This window comes from Vipera berus, assembly GCF_964194415.1.
Source record: "Vipera berus genome assembly, chromosome: 3".
In the NCBI taxonomy this organism is placed as follows: Eukaryota; Metazoa; Chordata; class Lepidosauria; order Squamata; family Viperidae; genus Vipera; species Vipera berus.
In genome coordinates, this window is record NC_138204.1 from 218,013,447 (window position 1) to 218,031,757 (window position 18,311).

Here is an 18,311-nt window from a genome sequence, read left to right on the forward strand (position 1 = left end):
AGCTGTTCCACTGGTTAATTGTCCTCACTGTCAGGAAATTTCTCCTTAGTTTCAGGTTGCTCCTCTCCTTGATTAGTTTCCCTCTGTTGCTTCTTGTCCTGCCTTCTGGTGCTTTGGAGAATAGGTTGACCCCCTCTTCTCTGTGGCAGCTCCTCAAATACTGGAAGACTGCTATCATGTCACGCACACGCACGCACACTGTCCTTCTTTTTTCTAGACCAGGGGTCTGCAACCTTAACAACTTTAAGAGTCGTGGACTTCAGCTCCCAGAATTCCTCTAGAATTCCATAGCTGCTCTAGACCAGGGGTGTCAAACTCAATTTCACTGAGGGCCGCATCAGCATTGCCGTTGCCCTCAGGGGGCCGGGTGGGTGTGGCCAGGGTGGGCGTGGCCTACTGGGTGGGCGTGGCCAGAGTGCGTATGGCCTGCTGGGTGGGCGTAGCCAGCTCTCCATCGTTGGCATCAAGGGTGCCTATGGGGGCCTGGGCAGGAGTGGGACAGATCTGAGGGTCTCTGGCAGGAGGAGGGTCTCTGGGCCAGGGCCAAGGCAGCGGGGGCCGTTCCCTCACTCTTTCCAGGATGGCTTCATGGACCGCATGAAACCAGAGGATCCATACCCAGTCCCTGCAGCTGTTCTTTATAGGCTTTTGTCTCCAGGCCTTTAATCATCTGAGTTGCTCTTCCACTTTCTTGTTCTCAGGCATTGCCAGGTCTTGTTATCTGCCTTGCCTGCAATTTTTTTTAATGCTCTGGCCATAGAATATTTAGCCTTGCCACACCTCTTTTCTTTTGATCTTTCTTGTAAGCCAGTTTGGTGTCTCCAGTACTCCGTAAGCTGTCCTGGCACACTAGATTCAGTGCATTTTCTCTATCCATCTCTCCTTCCGTTCCTCCATTCTTCCACCCCCACCCTCCAGACCTGCCAGATTGAAACTTCCATTGGCTTCCATTGGCTGGGAATGTGGGGGCCTGTAAGCCCAACCGAAGGTCCAGAGAGAGGCGGAAGCTTCCTTGGGGAGCCCCTGTGTGCCCCTGGTGCGTGTGCCTGGCCTGGAGTGGCTGTGCAAAGGCCTCGGGGCTCCTCCAGACCCCCAAACAGCACCGCCCTGAGTGAGGAGGGAAGGAGGCCGGGCGGCCAGGGGGCCTCAATGCCGGTCTTCCAGCAGGGACCGGGCTGGATCTGCCCCAGTGCTTTGCTTTACCTTTTAAAAAAAACCAAGTCATTGCTGGAAGGAGTCTGGGTAGAAGAACAAAACCACGCAACGTTTGCCAAATCCCACACAGAACATCCTTTTGTGAGGGGCAGGGCTGGGCTGCCCCCCCAGGTCCCTCCTGTAGCCAGAAGGGTGACTCTGAAGGTGCAGCCAAGCCTGAGGCGCCGTCTGGCGGGGGAGGGGGGGGCTTGAGACAGGCCTTTGTTGGGGCTCTCTGCTCACCCAAAGCTTGTCCCTGGCAGCAACTTATTTGGGTCCCATCGAGCAGGACACAGAAAGGCCAGCCCTGAGTGAACTCTCTCTCTCTCTCTCTCTCTCTCTCTCTGTGTGTGTGTGTGTGTGTGTCTAGGGGGCACAGCAGGAAGCATATTCCGAAGTTCCATCAATCACAATCACAGCAGCTCCAGCTGCTGCTGTGTGAGGCTAACCTGCCCACCCACCCTTTTCTGCCTCTGGAGCCTCATCTCCCATTAGCTCTGGGAGCCCCCCCCCTGCATTGCCAGACCCCTCTGTGGAGGGTGGGCGGCAAAAGAGGAAGGGGTGGGGGGCAGCACAGGTCTGGCCAGGACAATGGGCAGGAGGAGCACTTCTTTGGGGCCACACTCTAGCGGGGCCCTCCCCAGACAGCTTTAGGGCCCAGTGGCCCTTGCATCATCCCTCCCCCCCCAATACCAGCCAGAGGGGTGGGAAATGGAGAGCAAGTGTCCTGTGTGAATGCCGGCTGTCATTCTTCATTGCAAAGATGGCGGTAAAATCCCCCCCACAGTTCCCGGCTCTCCTCCGCCTCCTGGGAACGGCTGCCGCTGGCTGCGTCATCCTTGTGGGAAGGGGAGGTCTGCCACTCCCCCTTCCGCTTGTTAAATTGACTGGGGCTGAGCAGCTGGCGGGGATGGGGGAGGGCCAGCCCACTGCTGGATTGGGAGAGGGGAGGTGGGGGCCCCACGGGAGACCAAGAAGTGGCAGGAGGGAGCTTGTCTCTTGAGTGTGACCCCTGTGGGCAGAAGAGCCCCTCCAGCCCCCCCCGGTGTTGGGTCCGAGCCCCCGAATGTGCCCACTCTCAGCTGTGGCCTCAGAAAGGCTGGGTGAAGGAACTTCTCTACCTGCTCCCTCCCTCCCTCTTGGACAGCAATGCTGGTCAAGAGGGTCGCTTCCGGGCACCCGCCAAGGGGCCTCTAGACAGGTGGGGAAGCAGAGACCCCAGGGCTGGGCCCTTTGCTCGCTTCCTCCTGCTCTCCTAGGGACCAATTTGGGAGCAGAAGCTGCGCTCCGGCCTCCCGGAGCGGCTGTCGGCGCCGGTTTCCCAGCCCGAGGCGCAGCCGAAGCTCGCTCAGCCAGCCGCCCGGGGTGGCACGGAGCCAGGCATCCTCGGGTCCCTGGCCGGGCGCTCGGGGGGCGCAGGGGCTGCCGCTCGCGCATCTCAGGCCGGTGCTCCTCGTGCCCGGCCGGCGGGAAGCGGCGCGGGAGGCTCCCGGTGGGGACGCCGGCGGGGCGAGAGGAGCCCGGGGCGCACCTGCTGCCGGAGCCGACCGGTCTGCGCCGGGCCTGGCCGGCGCTCCCCGCCCTCCCGAGCCGGCCCTCTCTGGCGACTCAGCCCGGCAGGGGCAGGGGAGGGCCGGCCCGGGGAGGGGACCCTGGGCGGCGGTGCCTTTAAGGGGTAGGGCCGGGCCCGCCGCCGGAATGCCGCCGCGGGGTTTGGCCCGGCCGGGCCGCCTGGCCTCGCCCCCCTCCGCCGGCGCGGCCCCCGACCCAGCCCAGTCTGCCCGGGCCGCGCCATGGCCACCTTCAACCTCAGCCTGCTGCCCCCCAACCCGGAGGAGAAGGACTTCGTGCAGGCCTACGAGGAGGTGCGGGAGAAGTACAAAGGTGGGCACGGGGGGCCGCGCGGGCTGCTGCGCCGCGCTTTCCCTTAATAGGGCAAACGGAGGCGGCCGCGCGGGGCGAGCCGCCCTCGCTACCTCGAGCCTCGCCCGAGTCTCTCTGCGAGAGGGCCGCCTTCCGCCCCTGCGCTCGGCCGGAGCGAAGCGCCCTGAGGCCGGGGCGCCTTTCTGGGCTGGGAGGCGAGGCCGGCAAGGACAACGTCGGGCTGCCGATCGGGAGATGCCCCCGCTCCCCCCGCAGAGGCGCCCCCTGTCTCGAGGGTCCTCCCTTTTGGTCCTCCGGAGGGGGGTGGGAAAAGCCCCAGCCTGGAAGGGAGGGGGGCTAGACGGGTGGGCCTGGTGTAGTGAGGGCAAACCCAAGATCTTGTTGGGAGGGAGGGCAATGTCCGCATGAGGGGTGATGAGGATGGTCTGCTTTGGATTTTGACGTGGCAGGGGGCTGGGAGTCTTGGGGGGGGGTGTCCTGGATGGCCTGTTTAGTGATTCCTTGAAGTCTCCTCTGCTCTGGTTCCGCCATTGCCCAGCCCCCCTTCTTGCTCCATTTGGGGCTTCAATTGCTGAGCTCACCTTCCTCCCCCCCCCCCCGTGCCCCACGGCTGGGGGGAAGAAGCCCTAACCTCTGCCCAGGGGCAGGGATTGGTGGGCTTTGGCCTTGGGGAATGAGAGGGGGACCTTGGAGCGAGGGACACGCCTGCTCTACCGGAGTATGGAGGGTGGGAGTTGCAGCCCCTTTGGGAAGGTGTTCTGTGCATGTGAGTATTTCTTTTTTTTTATTGAAAAGTTTTACAATACATTTTTAAATACAAAAAACTCCCTCCTCCCCTCCCCTCCCCGACTTCCCAGAGCTGAATACAGGGTATAGTGATACAAACATAAGCTAGAATATGCTAACAACAAAAATAAGACAATAAATTGTATCGCACTTTAACTCCCCATAGTCATAATTATATTACTAACAGATAACAAATAACTAATAATACATCATATAAAACTAATACTTATTCAAATGCTAAATGAAACTTTTTAGTCCCATATTTGTTCTGAATATATTCAGTCCATCTTGTCCATTCCACAATATATCTCTGTTGCGATTGTTCTTTCAAATATGCTGAAATCTTTGCCATTTCCGCCAAGTTAGAAACTTTCAAAGTCCATTCTTCTATAGTCGGCAGTTCCTCCTTCTTCCAATATTGCGCTACTAAATGTCTCGCTGCCGTAATTAGATTCAACATCAACTTAGTGTCTATAACAGTAGTATCTGTAATAATGTGAGTATTTCTGGCTACCAAGGGCTTGGTGCCACTGCCGCTTGGCCTCAGGGCACACGGTCTGTAGATGCCAACAGGCAGTGATTCAGCTGCCTCTTCCCCACCCTGCCCTCCTCCAGGCCTGGCTCCCCTGCCTGCCCTGCCCTAGCTGGGCATTGCTGCTGGCGCCCGCCTGCTTATGCTCTGGCCCCGGGCTCCCGCAGTGGATCTTTCTCAGCTCCCTTAGAAGGGCAGGCGGAGAAGAGATCGGCTTCCTGGCCAGGTGGGAGCCGGCAGCGGTTGAGGTCTGGGTGCAGGCTGGTCCGCCGGGCCCCTTGGGTTGGCAGGAGTGCCATGGCTGACCTGGGTGAGAAGGCAGAGGGGGAAAGTTAGAGAGGGGCAGTCTGACAAAGGGGCCCCGTTCTCCCCTTCCCCAGCTTCAGTGGAGACGCCCATCTAGTTCTGCGATGCCAGGGTGGGCACCGTGCGGGGAAAAGGTGACTAACCAGAGTTGTGGCCATCAGAGGCTCTGGGGCAGGCGGCCTATATGAGTCCAAGTGGAGAATTCTTGGGCAGCCGGTGGGCAGGCAATGTGGCCTGCGGTCCCTTGGCATGGAGTGACTTCAGACCCCTTTGCATACAGCACGCTGGGCACGGGTGGCATGACTCCCTCTGGAGAGCTTCCTATGAGGAAACCTGCCAGGCATGGCCGGAATGGGGGGGGGCAGCAAAAGGCAGATCGCTGCCTGGCACTGGTGCTGCTTCTGTGGCATCATGAGAGAGCTTCCTGGCATATTTTCTGGGTTGCTAGGGAGACGGTTGTCCTCCCTGGTGGAAAATGAGATTTGTTTCAGGACAGTGGCAGATCGGGAGGGCACCTTGGAGGTAAAGCCACTCGTCGTCCTGTTGCTTTGCATAAACGCAGCTGTTGCTGCAGATCACAGCCTCTCAGAACCGTGGCATTGGGAGGTGCAGACAGGCACCTTTGCAATTTATCCCCGAGGGTCTTCTTAAAAGCCTCCCACGGGGAGACACACACCCCACCCCCGGAGGAGAGGGTTCTTCTCTGACAGGCAGGGACTCTTCCTTATCCTGAAGCAAAATCTGGGCAGGGAGGTGGGTGCTGATCCGGCTGCCATCTAGCTCGGCTTTGTGGCCTCAGTTCCCACTTTGTGGTTTGTGGATGGATGGCCGTTTCTGTGGCCCGAGAAGTGGGCGGGGTGAGTTGCTGCCCTGCTCCAGGGGGCTGGCAGTCAGGATGGCCCCTGCCCAGTGACCCATCTCCAGCAGGGGGAGGAGTCCCACTGCAGCTCTTTGAGGAGGGGGCAGTTGATTTGGAGGCTCTGATGGGTGAGGGTCCCTCTATCTACCTTGGCTGCATGAGGGGAGAGGGACGCCAGTCTGCAACAGTTCCAAAGACTGGCTGTGCAGAACTGCAGGTCATCCCCCTCCCTGCCAGGAGTCTGAGTGATCCAGTAAGAGGGAGGGGCTTTGGGGAAGAGAGAGACTTGGTAACCAGTGGAACAGCTTGCCACCAGAAGTTGTGGGTACTTCATCACTGGAGATTTTGAAGAAGAGACTTGACAGCCACTTGTCTGAAATGGTATAGGATCTCCTGCTTGAACAGGGGGCTGGACTAGAAGACTGATTGATTATGGTTGCCCCCCCCCCAAGTCACACAACGCCTTGCCTGGTTAGATGGCACAGCCACTTGCCCATTCCTGGGCTTGATTAGGTGGCATCCCCCGGAGAAGCACATCTTCCAGGCCCTTCTTGTAGGGGTGCTCTAGCTAGTGATGCTCTCAACTCCCACAAGACCCCTGTGCCCCATTTCTCTCCCTTGCCCTACAGTCTCCCTCTCCCTTCGGGGAGCCCCTGTGGGCAATGATCCTGGCACCTTCTGTTTCCAAGATCTACAGAATGCCAGCCTGGCGAGGTCGTGCAGGTTGTGGTGCCCTCCCGTGCAAGCAATTGGCCTGTTTGAATGGATGCTTCAGCAGGGTGGGGTCCAGCTGGTGCCCCTGCCGTGCCCTCGGGCAGGGGTCAAAACTTTCCTTTGCACTCCCAGCAAAACTTTCCCCGTCCTGCTCTATTCCCCGCCTTGTGAGGCTGCACTGGGACAGGAGAGCTGGCGATCCGGGCCACTGCTGGCCATGCACACATGTTCCCAGATGCCCCAATTCTGGCCAGTTCTCGGGCTTGGCATGGGCCATCCCAGCAGGAACCCTTTGCTGACATGCAGCTGGCTCCGTGGGGCCTTTCGCTGGCCCTGGCCTGGCAGAGGTGGCGCCTCTGGGGTGCAGCCAGCTGTTCTGCCCGGGGGGACAAAGGATGCGAAGGGCCCCGGCTGTGGGGTGGTGAGGCCAGCTCCCCAGGCCTTCTACGCAAGGGAGGACTGGGGGGACTCAGCCCTGCATGGGGTCCAGATCACGTGGAGACCCCCTTCCCTCAGCCCTCTCTGCTTTTGGCTCCTTTGGGGTCCTCTTATCTGGGGAGGGGGCCTTGGTCCTGCTTTGGGTCCCTTTCCTTGCTCAGCTCCAGTTCAGGCTGGCACATTTCAGCCACGCCCACCCGGAAGGGAGCCCAGGTGGTATACATTCGCGTAGCTGGGAGGGTTGTATTAACCACAATTAAACCATGGTGACTGACAGGCCGTTGGAATCTGAGTTGGGTTTCCCGGATAGTCCGATGACCCACATTTCCACGGCCGGAGCTGCAAGGCCCTCAAGCAGCTCCACCCCTGCAGTGTTAGCCGCCTTGCCCTCCTCTCTCTCTGGCATTGAAGAGGAGGCAGGGCAAGGGGGGGGCTGCGGAGAGGCAGCTGGTGTTGTGTCCAGCCCACAGGGCCCCTCCGCGGCAAGAGTCCCACTTAGGGCAAAGAGGGTGGTTGTGGAGGACAAGCGGAGGGTCTTTAGCTGGAGGCGGGGGTGGGCTCACCAACCAGCCGCTGCCCCGAGAGCTCCGCTGGAGACTCTGCCGGGCTTCGGCATCTGGGTCCAAGACTTCTTTCCTCGCCTGGGCGGGAAGAGGGCGCCCTGTCGGAGTGGGGGCCGCGGACCACCGAGGTGCGTTTCTACGGAGGGCATCCTGGACTTTTGTGGCGGGAGGGCGGCAGCCCCAAGCCCGGAGCACAGGGGACTCTCGGGCCGCCGCAGGGCCCCCGGGCCGGCTGCTCCGCTGACTGACTTGCGGGTTCATAACGGGGGGCTCGACCTGCGGCCTCGCCTGGCCCCTCTCGGGTCGCGCTGGCGGGTGCGAAGGGCCGCGCTCGGCTCAGCCGGAGGGTCGCGCGTAATCGGCCCCTGGTAGCCGCTGCTGGCGGCGGTCCCCGCTGGACGACTCCCGCCTCCCCGACCGCTCTCGGGCTCAGGACTGCCCAGGTCCCGCCGCCAGCTCGGATCCCCGCGGGAGCCGGTTTCGGCGAGCGGGGCCCGGCCAGCTAAGCCCGGTTCGCCAGGGCGCCGCAGCCCAGCTGAGACGCGGGCCGCGCTGCGTCTCCCCCCCCCCCGCGGCTCTCGCGTGGGGCTCTGCGGGGGCCCCGCCCGGGCGACGCGCAGTGCCGCAGTGGCCGAGCCGCGTCCAGGCCGGGGAACGAGGCCGGTCGGAGCCCCTGGCGCTGATTGGCTGCGGCTCTGCCCGGGGGAGGAGCTGCCCCACCCGCCCCGCCCACCGCGAGAGGGCGGGAGAGGCGGTGAGCCGGGGGAGGCAGAGCTCTGCATCCCGGCGCCATGGACCTGACGCGCTCCATCCAGCACGAGATCAGCTCGCTGAAAGGTAGCCCGGGGCGGGGATGGGGGGTTGGCGGCCGCAGGGGGAGCTGGTGTTTGGGGCAAAGGGGGCAGAGACGAGGCTGGGCGCATCCCGGCTCTGGTTGCGCGGGACGGTCCTTGGCGGGAGAGGAGCGGAGGTTCGCGTTTGCTTGGCCAAACCTGCATTCCTCGGCAGACCCTCCGGGTTCGGATGCGGATGGCTGGGGGGGGGGACTTTGCTGCTGCTGCACCCCTTGCAGGATGCTCTGGGCTCTGCGGAGTTGGCAGCCTCTCCCGTGCTTGATCCGGTAAAACGGTGCTGGTGGTGGGGGCGGGCGGTGCTGGTGGTGGGTCAGGCTGGCTGTGGGGAGGCTGCCCCCCAGTGTCCTGAATCTCAGGGTGGGGAGTTAAGTGAGCTTGCTAGCTGCAGGTGTGGCTGATGGCAAAGGGGGGAGGGGGTCCTTGTGCCAGGAAAGGAGGAGGGGTGCAGAGGATGCTCCAGGAACTGCAGCGTTTGGAAGCCCCGCTCGAGGCTGGGGGGGGGGCGCAAGCTCTGCCTGGGGAGCACCTGCTCTGCAAAGGGTCTCTGGCAGGAATGGCAGTCCCTCCTTCCACCCTATTGGCTGGTCAAGAGCCTTGGTTTATTTGCAATGCACCAATAAACAGAACTTTCTGAGCAGCTCTAAGGGCGTGTTGAATGAAAAGAGTGAAGTGCAAGGGAGAGCCCCCCCCCTCTAGCCAATCCACACTGCCCTGGGGCTGGGGGGGGGGCGCCTTAATTCCTGTACAGGCCTCTGGCAGAAGGCACAGGGTGTTTGTGTGTGTGTGTGTCTGTGGCTCTTCTCCTGCTAGTCTGCCCTCTGTCTCCTCTCCCCTCCCCAATCTGGGCAGCCCCCTTGGCTGTCCCTGGACCCTGCTCTTGTCTGGGTCTGAAATGCTCAGCCCTCTCCCTCCCTCCCTATTGGCTCCAGTAGAGCCTCCTCAGCGAAGGGGGGGGGCTGGTCAGGGAGGCTGGTTCTCTCCACAGACATCCCTTCTCCGCCTGGTGCCTTCAGTGGGACCAGGATGCCCACTCTGGCTGGCGGGGGGGGGAGCTGAGAGGGCTCCAGAGGGCAAGGGGGGCATGGTGGCTGGTGAGTCCAACTCCTGCTCAGTGGCAGGAATCCAAGTTAAGGCAACTGAGAAAGAACACTGGCTGGACTGAAAACACACACACACACACACAGTCTCTTTTGGCCCTCTTTGCATCTCTGGGGTGGCTTCACTGGGGCTGTGTGTGTGTGTGTGAATGCAGGACTTTGACCAAACCAGGGGCAGAACCTGGGCCTCTGCCTCCCCCCCTCATTCACAGCCCCCAAGATGCAAAAGTTTAGAATATCCTTGAAGGAAAACACCCTGCAAAGGATTCGGGGGGGGGGGTTACCCAGGGTTTTGCGCTGCGGAGCAGTGTCTGTGCGTGGGGTGTATAAGTGTGTGCTTTGACTTCAGGCGTGCTCTTGCGCTTGGCTGATTTACCAGGAGAGGAGAGTTGGTCTGGCACCCCCACCCTCTGACCTGGGTAGCCGGGACCCCTTCAGGCAGCCTGGATTGGCCCTGCCAGCCTTTGCCTTTGGGGCCCGCGGCCTCGGCTTCTGCTGAAAGGGCCACTGAGTGACCAGAGAGCCGAGGGGCAGCCCAGGGCTGGACTGCCCAGGCCACCCAGCCTGGGATCCAGCTGAATGGAAGCCGGCCTGGTTGATGGCAGGGCCTCGCAGGGCTGTGGTGCAAACTGGTGTTCGAGAACCCACTGCCAAGGCAGGCAGTGCCAGCAGCTTCTGCATTATGCCCCCCACAAAAGGCACCACTGTCACTCTCCAGCCAGCAGCCCCCCCCCCCATTCCTGCCATGCCCTGAAGACTCCTGGCCAGTTGGCAAGCTGGGCCTGTAAGAGAGAGGGCTGCCTCCCTGACTCTGTGTGTTTGCGCAAGTGCATCTGTGTGTGTGTGTGTCTCTGTGTGTGTGTGTCTGGGTCTGGGTCTGGAGGAGACCAGAGAGGCAATGGTGTAGAGCTGCCTTGTTTGGGGAACGAGGGCAGGTCTGGCAAGCAGGCACGGGAGCTCGGCAGGCTCAGCGGCTGGGGGACGGTGCCCACTTACCCATCTGGCCCCCTTCTCCAGCCAACCAAGGTGCCCGGTGCCTGGCTGGCTGGCAGAGCTGGCGCCAACCCGGGTGCTTGGCTGCCAGTCACAGCGCGGCTCCTCTGCCGCGCTGACGCTGCACTTCCCTGCGTCTGCTGCAGTGGCCGATTCTGGTGCGTGATGCGTCTGGTTGGGCGGAGGGCTGGGTGTGTCTGGGGGGGGGGGAAAGAAGCTCTCCTGCCCAGACCCTTGGACCGAGGATGGCCGGCCACTCAGTCTCTAACGGTCACTGCTGAGAGGGGAGGTTGTCTGGGGGGGGGTCAGTTGGGCTAGGCCCATAGAATGTGGGGAGGCAGGCAAGGCCCTGAAGCTGGGCAGCCCTTTCCCCCCTGCAAATCCATGCAGCCCCCCCCAGGCCTTTCTGGGGGTGAAGGAACCTGCTGTCCAAATGGGCATTTAGAGGTGTCGCCCCCTGTGGGCAAATGGGCGAAGAGGGAGGGGGAAGACTGCATCCACCCAGCTGTGAATTTGGGGAGAGGGGCTTTTCTGGGGGGCTGTATCTTACATGGTGAAAGTCAGCAGAAAGAGGACCCCCCAAATTTCAGAGGCCTATAAAAGGGGTTGGGTCCCTCTGGGCCTCCTGGCTCATTCCAGCTGGCACAGGCAGGATCTCCCACTCCAGGCAGCCACAGCCTTGAGGCCTCCATCCTAGACCCCCTGCCTCCCCCTCTGGTGTGAACAAGGATGCCTCAACTTCCCTGGGGGAGTCCCCTTCCCTCCTCCATGGGGTGGGATAGGCTTGATTCCTTCTGGGGTAGAGGAGGGCTTGGGGGAGGACCGGGGAAGGGCTTGGAAGGGCGCATAATGTGGCAGCAGACGTAAAGAGAGCCTGTCCAGCATCAGACTGGAAGCCAGGCGCTCTTTGGAGTGGATGAAGGAAGTGGGATTCCCTCTCTGCCCCATGGGCTGCCCTGGCAGAAGGGCTTTCACCCCTTCCTGGCATCGGGAGAGACCCAGCACCCCCCCCCCCATACCCAAGGGACCCCCGCAGAGAGCCCGCTGCGAAGGGCCCTCTCTTCCTAGGGAGCAGGCAGACTCTGCAAGAGCTGAGCGGCTGGGGGGGGGGGCGGATGGAAGCAGCCTTCTGTCCTGGTCCCGGGGTGGGCAGCTGCAGCCGCCAAGCTGGCTCTGCCTCGTCAGGAGGGCCCCGCTGCAGCCCTGGCCAGCCTGGGCCTCTCTGCAAGGAAGGGGCAGCCCCTGTCAAAGGTTGGGGCGGGCAAAGTGCTCCCTCCCGCTTTCCAGATGTGGATGGCTGCCAGAGGGGGTTGAGCCCCCCCCGTCAAAGGTGGAGGGGTTGCACCCGCCTTTTGCGTGGCTTGTGCCGGGGCTGCTGCCAGCTGAGCAGGTTTCCCTGGAGCCTTGGAGTTTCTCAGCTGTCCCAGGAAATTCCCCCCCCCTCGGCCCTTGATGTGGGGCGCCCAGGGCTGTGTGAACCTCCCAAAGGGTTGTCAGAAGGGGGGAATCTGCTTGGCATACAGCAGGCTGTGGGTGTGGTCGCTCCTGTCTGGTGTGCCAGGCCTCCTGCCCGGGAGATTGGCATGGTTTCCTTTGCTCCGTGTCCTCCTTTTGGCCCCTGCTTCAAGGCGCGCAGTCTCTGTCTCTGCTTCCCTCTCGCCCCCTCGTTTGCTCCACCTGGGTATGTCCCAGACCAGCCCCGGAGTTTTGGGGCAAATGATTGGCTGCTCTGAACAATGGCGTTTCCTTCTAGGTGCCAGCCAGAGGGAGGAGCGGCACAGAGGCCTCCCCGGGACCCAGGCTGAGCGGCCAGGGCTCTTGCTGATGGGTGCTGCCATTGCTGTGGGTCGCCCTGCGTCTCACCTGCTGCAGACGGGGGGGGGGGGCTGGGTAGAAATTGAGGGTGGTTTGATAGCAGCCATGGCAGACTGGAAGGCAATGGGGGCCAGGTAGGAGAGGCTGTGCAGCATGGGCGGGCTTTAGAGAAGGCACGGGCCACTCCTTAGGCCCCCGTTGCCTGCCAGTCTCCCCATTAGCTGCGTGGCCCCCTGTGGCACTGAAGGTCTGCCCTCTCTTGGGGACAGGAGAGGGGCGAGGAGGCAGCAGTGATGACTTCCAGGGTCCCCTGGGCATGTGCCAACCCTTCCTGGGCAAGAATGCCTGGGGCTTTTCCCTAGGAAAACTCCTGTTCTGAGTGCGGCTGGGGAGGGGGGGCAATGTGTGCTTAGGGTGGGGCTGGACCAGCAGAGCAACTCCCAAAGGCAAATCCTGCACAAATCCTGTTGACTCTGGCTGAGCGCTGGGGAAACTGCCCGGCTGGTTTGAAGAGTCTCTTCCTGCCAAGTGGGCACTGTGCCCATTGGCGACTGAGGAGTGGCTGCTGGCAGGTGCAGCGTCCTGAGCCCCAAGAGAGGCTGGCTGGCTGGCAGTGCCTGTGGAGGTGGTCCAGGGCTGCCCAGCGACCCTCAGGCAAGACTCAGCTAGGGCTCCTGTTTGTACCCTGGGCAATAGCTGCCCTATGGGTCTGTGGAAGGAGACTTGTCAGGTGGGCAGCGTCCCTGCCAGGGCTTTCGAGCAATGACCGGCCCCTCCCCATCTCTGCCTGGAAGGAGGGAGGCCCCGATGCTGCCTGGCGCTGGGCGATACCAGCCTTGCCACCTGTCCTTGTCCTTCCAATCCTACATGTCTCTCCCCCCCCACCCCCAGGCGCCAGGGCAGCCCGTTTGAGCTCAGGAAAAGCTTGCAAGGAACCAGGCATTCCTCTCACAGAGACACGAGAGGGGGCTGGGCCCCTAAGAGCCCCAATTATAGTATCAGCCCCCCCTACTATAATTGGAGGGGAGCAAGCAGCCCCATCTGGCCCCAAATACCTGGCAAAGCCTCCAACCAGGAATAGCCTGGAGCAGGGGAGAGGTGGGGTGCCTGCGGCGTTTGGAAGGGGGCAGGGCAGCTGCTTTGCCTCTCCTTCTTCGCTGCCTGCCTGGAGGCTCCATGCCTGGGGAAGCCCCTGGCACAAGCCATGCAAAAGGCCAGCAGAGCCCTCCATGTTTTTTGGGGGGGAGGCGCAACCCTCTCCAGTAGCCATCCACATCTGGAAGGTGATTCCTGGCTTTACAGGCAGCAGCACCCCTTCTGTGCCTCAGTTTCCCAGCAAGGGATAGGGAGCATCTGGCTGGACTGAAGCGTGCCCTCAGACCAGGTCTCTGGCAGCGTGCCCAGCTTCTGGGCAAGGATGTGCGCCAGAGATTTCTCCACCCTGCCCTCCCCCTCTCTCCCCACAGCTGCCCAGAAGTAGTTTGTGGAAGGAAACTCTGAGCGGGACCCGCCTCCTCTCCCCGCTGAGTCAGGCCCAACAGCCGCGGGTGGAGGAGCATGTGCTCCCCCCGGCCTCCCCCTCCCTCTGCCTGCTGCCGGGAGGGGAAGGGGGGCTCCTTGAGGCTGGGCAGGAGGAGGGAGGGAGGTCCAGCCCAGCGGAGCCTTCCTTCCTGTCCAGGCTACCCGTCGGCGAAGGCTCCGCTGCTCCCTTCCAGAAGCCGGCCGCCCCCTCCCCGCCCTCTGGCAACATGGTAGCCGGCATGCTGATGCCGCTGGGGCAGCTGCGCAGCATCTACGAGCTGCTCTTCCGGGACGGCGTGCTGGTGGGGCAGAAAGACCCCCGCCCGCATAGCTTCCACCCAGAGCTGCCTGGGGTCAGCCACCTGCAGGTCTGGCGGGCCATGGGCTCCCTGCGCTCCCGGGGGCTGGTCCGCGAGAACTTCGCCTGGCGCCACTGCTACTGGTACCTGACGGACGAGGGCATCGCCCACCTCCGTCAGCACTTGCGTTTGCCGCCAGAGATCGTGCCCGCCACCCTGCAGCGGGCCCGCCGCCCCCTCCCCGCGGCCCGGCCTGCCTCGCGCCCCCCCGGCGTGCAAGCCGTGCGGGGCCCGCTCTCCCAGCCCGCCAAACCCCGGGAGGACTGGCGGCAGGAGTACCGCCGGAAGGATGCCGCCGCCAGACCTGTCGAGTCGGCCAGCAGGAGGGCGGGGCTGCCGCCGGCATCTTCCTCGGATGAAGGTCAGACACCTCCTTTGGGGGGGGGGAGCGCTGGCCGTGGGGGGGGGGACTTCTGTCAAGGGGTGCCGTGACCTGCGAGGCTTTTACCCTTCTCTTTCATTCTGACGCTGAGGACAGCTGGGGCTGCTCCGGCTGGAGGGCAGGAAATCTCATTTGCGCCGGGAAGATCCTGGGGGAGGGCCGGCTCGGATGGGGGGGGCTGGTGCTCCGCCTGCTGTGCCCTGTAGGCGCCTCTGTGCTGATGGTGGTATGCGGGGGTTGGGGGGGAATCTGCTGCTGACAGGTGGGCAGCAGCTGCTGTCCTGCTATCCTTAGCAGCTCCTTGCCCGTCGCTGGCAGCCCCGCCGCTCCTGCCGCCTGCCAAGGTCAGAGGCAGCTGGTGCCATGGAGCCTGCCGGAGGGCCCGCTGTCTCTGGGGGAGAGCCGCAGAAGCGGCGGCGGCGGCGGCACAGGCGAAGGGGAGGCCAGCTGGGTGAAGGTACCCGGGAAGGTTGCTTGCTGCCCGCGCCCCTGCTTGGGGGAGCTTCGGCTTGGGGGAGCTTCGGCTTGGGGGAGCTTCGGCTTGGGGGGCTCCTCGCAGCCACTTCTCTTTGCTCCTGGGCGAAGGAGGCGGGCGCGAGGGGGCAGCTGGCGGATTGCAGTCGGCAGGAAGATTGCCGGGCGCTTCTCTCTGCCATCTGGGCTGGTTGAGAGCCGGGCCGTGGAGGAGTGACTCCGGATGCTTCAAGTGTGGCCCTTTAACCGGCCCGCTGGACCCCTCTTAATGGGGGTGGGCAGGGGCTGGCGTGGTGGCCGTTCTCTCTGCCTGCTGCCCCCGTCAGGGCGCCTTCCCGAGTGCCAGACTGGGTTTGGGTGTGGGAGGGCCAGCTGGGCACAGGAGGGGCCGGACAGGCTGGTCGGTTGCTCTGGCAGCTGGTCACATGGAAAAGGAAGGGGGGGGACCCAGGCTCTGAGTCAGCTAAGGCTCCTCCCCCTGCTATGAGCTGGCTGACCCCCCTCTTCAGGGAGGGGAGGGCTGCCTTGCTGGAGTTGGTGGGCCACACCCTGTTCTGCCCCAGCTGCTGTTTTCCGGGCGCCTTTGAGCGGGGCTGCTGTTGGGCGGCTCGACTGCCGACGGGGAGGGGGGGCGATCTTGGAGAATGTGAGGGCCAAGGGTCGAGGGGCCCTCCAGGCTGGGTCTCCTCCTGTCCCTGCCAGAGAGCCAGCCTGGGAATCGCCACTGCTGGGGGAGCCGTGTGAATGACTCAAGCAAGACAGCAGCGTTGCGGGGTGGGGTGTCCCTCTGGCTGGGGGAGGGGGGGGGGTTGGCCGGGCGTTCCGGTAGGCCGGGAACGGGCTCTTGGTGGTGAGCCCGGCCCTACATCCCTGCAAGGGGAGGCTGTGCAGGAGAGAACCTGCCCATCCCCCCCCTCCCGAAAGCACTCTCTCTTGCACTTGAGCGGGAAGAGCGCCGCAGGCCTCCCGTCTGCACCCAGATGGCAGCTGGAGCGAATTTGGGGCTGTTGGGGCAGAGGCTGGGGGGGAGGGAGGGAGGGGAGCCCAGAGGCCGTCTCTGGGTGTGGCAGCGGCAGCAGCTGGAGGGGGGGGCTGGCTTCCGCGCTCTGCACAGGCTTGTCTGGCTGGCGGAGTCTCGGGGTGCGATCTGGCGGGAGAGGAAGGCGGCTGCTCTCGCCTGCGCCTCCTCGCTCGCCAGGGCCAGAATGGCGGCTGCTGCAGCCTCCGACTGGGAGGACGGCCGCTACTTCATGGAGGACCTTATCCAGCAGGGGCAAGGTACCGCGGGGTGGGAGGGCGCCTCCCCTCAGGAGGGCAGGCAGGAAGCACAGCGCCCGCGGGGAGGCTGCGCTCAGACCCCGCGGAAGAGGCGGGAGGAGGGGCAGCTCTGTCAGGACAGCCGGAGCTGAGCGGTTGTGGTGGGATCTGAAGGCGAGGGGGGGGTCTTGGCAGGCCACTCCCCCTTGCTCTACCCCCAATGCCTTTGGCCCCTGCAAAGGGCAGCCTGCGTCCTGCACCCCATTGCCAGCTCCTGGCAAGCCCCTCGTTTCCCCACCTGAAAGTTCAGATCTGAAACCTAAGGGAGGGCCCCTTCTCCCCCCCCCCCGCGGGCATGGTGTCCCTTAAGGGAAGGCAGAATCCAGGGGCTCCTTGAGGTCATGAGTCCTGTCCCAACTAAGTGACACAGAGTTCAGTCTCTGCTCGTAGGGCGGCTCTTTGGGTGTCATCTTCAGAAGTTGTTTAGTGTCGCCCCCAGGCAGTTCCTCCCGGTTGGGCTCCCCCAGCCCCTCCCTTGTGAATTAGGAGTTTTAATTCAGTTGGGGGGGGAAGCAATAGATGGGCAGAGAATTGCTGGGCCTTCCTTCCCTCCTAGGAAATGCTGAGTGGGCGCACCCAGGAACCTCACCCCCCCAAGAGATTTGAGGGAGGCATAGAGGCAGCATACTGTGTGGTCACACTGAGCCCCAAAGGGGGCTCTGAAACTGAGGAGCCTGCCCCCTCCCCCACTTCCATTCCAGTGCTTGGCACAGAGCAAGCAAAGCAGGAGGGGTGTACCAGCCCCCCCTCCCCCAAGGAGTGGGGTTTGGCCAGATCTTCCGTGTATCCTGAGCAGGAGGCCTGCATTCTGCTGTGGGGTGGGGACTGGAAGTGAGACTGGGGGCTCTCTTGGTTCCAACTAGAGAGAGTTTGCTCCCGGTCTGGAGTTTAATGCGGGATGGCCCAGATGTGAGGGTCTTCTCTGGCCTGGGAGGACGGTGTAGGGCGGGAGCTCTGAACCCCCCTCTCCGAGATGACTCTAGATGGAGCCTCTGGGACAATCTGGCCAGGGAAGTTTGGGGTCACAGGGGCACAATGGCTGCCATCTTGCTCCCCTCCCCTCCCCCAGGCTAAGCTCCTTTCCAGCCTTGCTGCTGATCAGGCTAAGCTGGACTCTCTGCTCGCCCACCTGGATGTCCCTTCTGCTGGAGCAGCGGCAGGAGCTGAGGCCAAGGGAACAGCTGGCCTCTGCTGAGGAGATGCCCTCTCTGTGGCTGTCCAGTCTGTCTCCAATCCAATCCCTGACAGAGAGGGAGCTAGCTGGATGAGCTAAAAGCCACCCCCCCAACCCCGCCCCAGTGGAAGCTCAGGATGTCCCCCACACGGCCCTTTGGAGGGTGCTCTGAGCCCAGAGAGGGCTCCGGGTGTGCTGGGCAAATTATTCCACTGTGATTATGCCGGAACAGAGCAGCGAAGGTCACTTTTGGGGGCTGGAGGCAGCACAGAGCCCCACTGTGGCCCATGGAGAGGCTGGGTCCGGTTCAGGAACTTTGAGGGGTGAAAAGGGCTCTTACAGCAAGGATTAAGGCGCCCCCCCCTTTGCAGTGGGCTTTCCTTGGGCGCCCCAAAGGGCTGGGCTGGCCTTGGTGCCGGAGGGGCAGGCTGGGCTGGGCTTTCTGGAGAATGCGCCACAGCAGGGCAGCTTCCCCAGGGCCTGCCTGCACCTGGGGTAGGTTTCGCACTGGCTGACCATCCTTCTGCTGAGATTGGCTGCCAGCCTTCAGATGCTTCTCTCTCTGCTTGGACCTGCTCTTTGTGGTCAGTGCCTCATCCGCCTGGACCTTCAGGCCTGGAGGGAGTTCCCTGTGGAGAAGAGCCACCTTCCTCCCAAAGACATCAGAGGCCTTCTCCAGCACGGGGCCTCTCCTGCCTGCTTGACTGGGAGCCTGACATTCCTTCAGATTTATGTCTGAGCAGGTGTACCTATCCCCACATTTCTGTCTCCTGCGCAAGTCACTGGGGGATGCATTAACACAGCAAGTGGTCCCTGGTTGGGGGCAGAAGCTCTTGGCAGATAGCTCAAGGGGCACCTCAGGATCCTGCAGGGAAGTGAGCTGCCTGGCATCAGAGAGCAGGGGCAATAGCTGGGGGTGCAAGCAGTGGGGCCCGCTCTGCTCCCCAACTTGAGGTTGGGGTTAAACCCCAAGTGCTTCTTCAGAGGACAATGCACCCAATCTAGTTGTGGGGCAGCCCCCTTTCTTTCCTAGGTGATAGACTGAAAGC

General features: G+C 62.8%; 1 protein-coding gene across 8 annotated transcripts in view; it reads left to right on the forward strand.

The window, feature by feature from the left end:
- The window catches only part of PLEC (plectin), a 79,568-nt gene that overhangs the window by 17,663 nt on the left and 43,594 nt on the right, over nt 1-18,311 (forward strand). For 2 of the 8 annotated variants that reach the window (XM_081323087.1, XM_081323088.1), the window contains exon 1: nt 2,861-3,078. The exons of 2 other annotated variants lie outside the window; for them this stretch is intronic. In XM_081323087.1, the coding sequence (XP_081179213.1) occupies nt 2,988-3,078 (91 nt within the window). In that variant the 5' untranslated portion in view covers nt 2,861-2,987. Of the gene's footprint in view, nt 1-2,860; nt 3,079-13,668; nt 14,277-14,519; nt 14,755-15,943; nt 16,050-18,311 lie in introns of those variants that run through there. 4 more of the 8 variants (XM_081323086.1, XM_081323093.1, XM_081323100.1 and 1 more) reach the window with 3 other exon arrangements.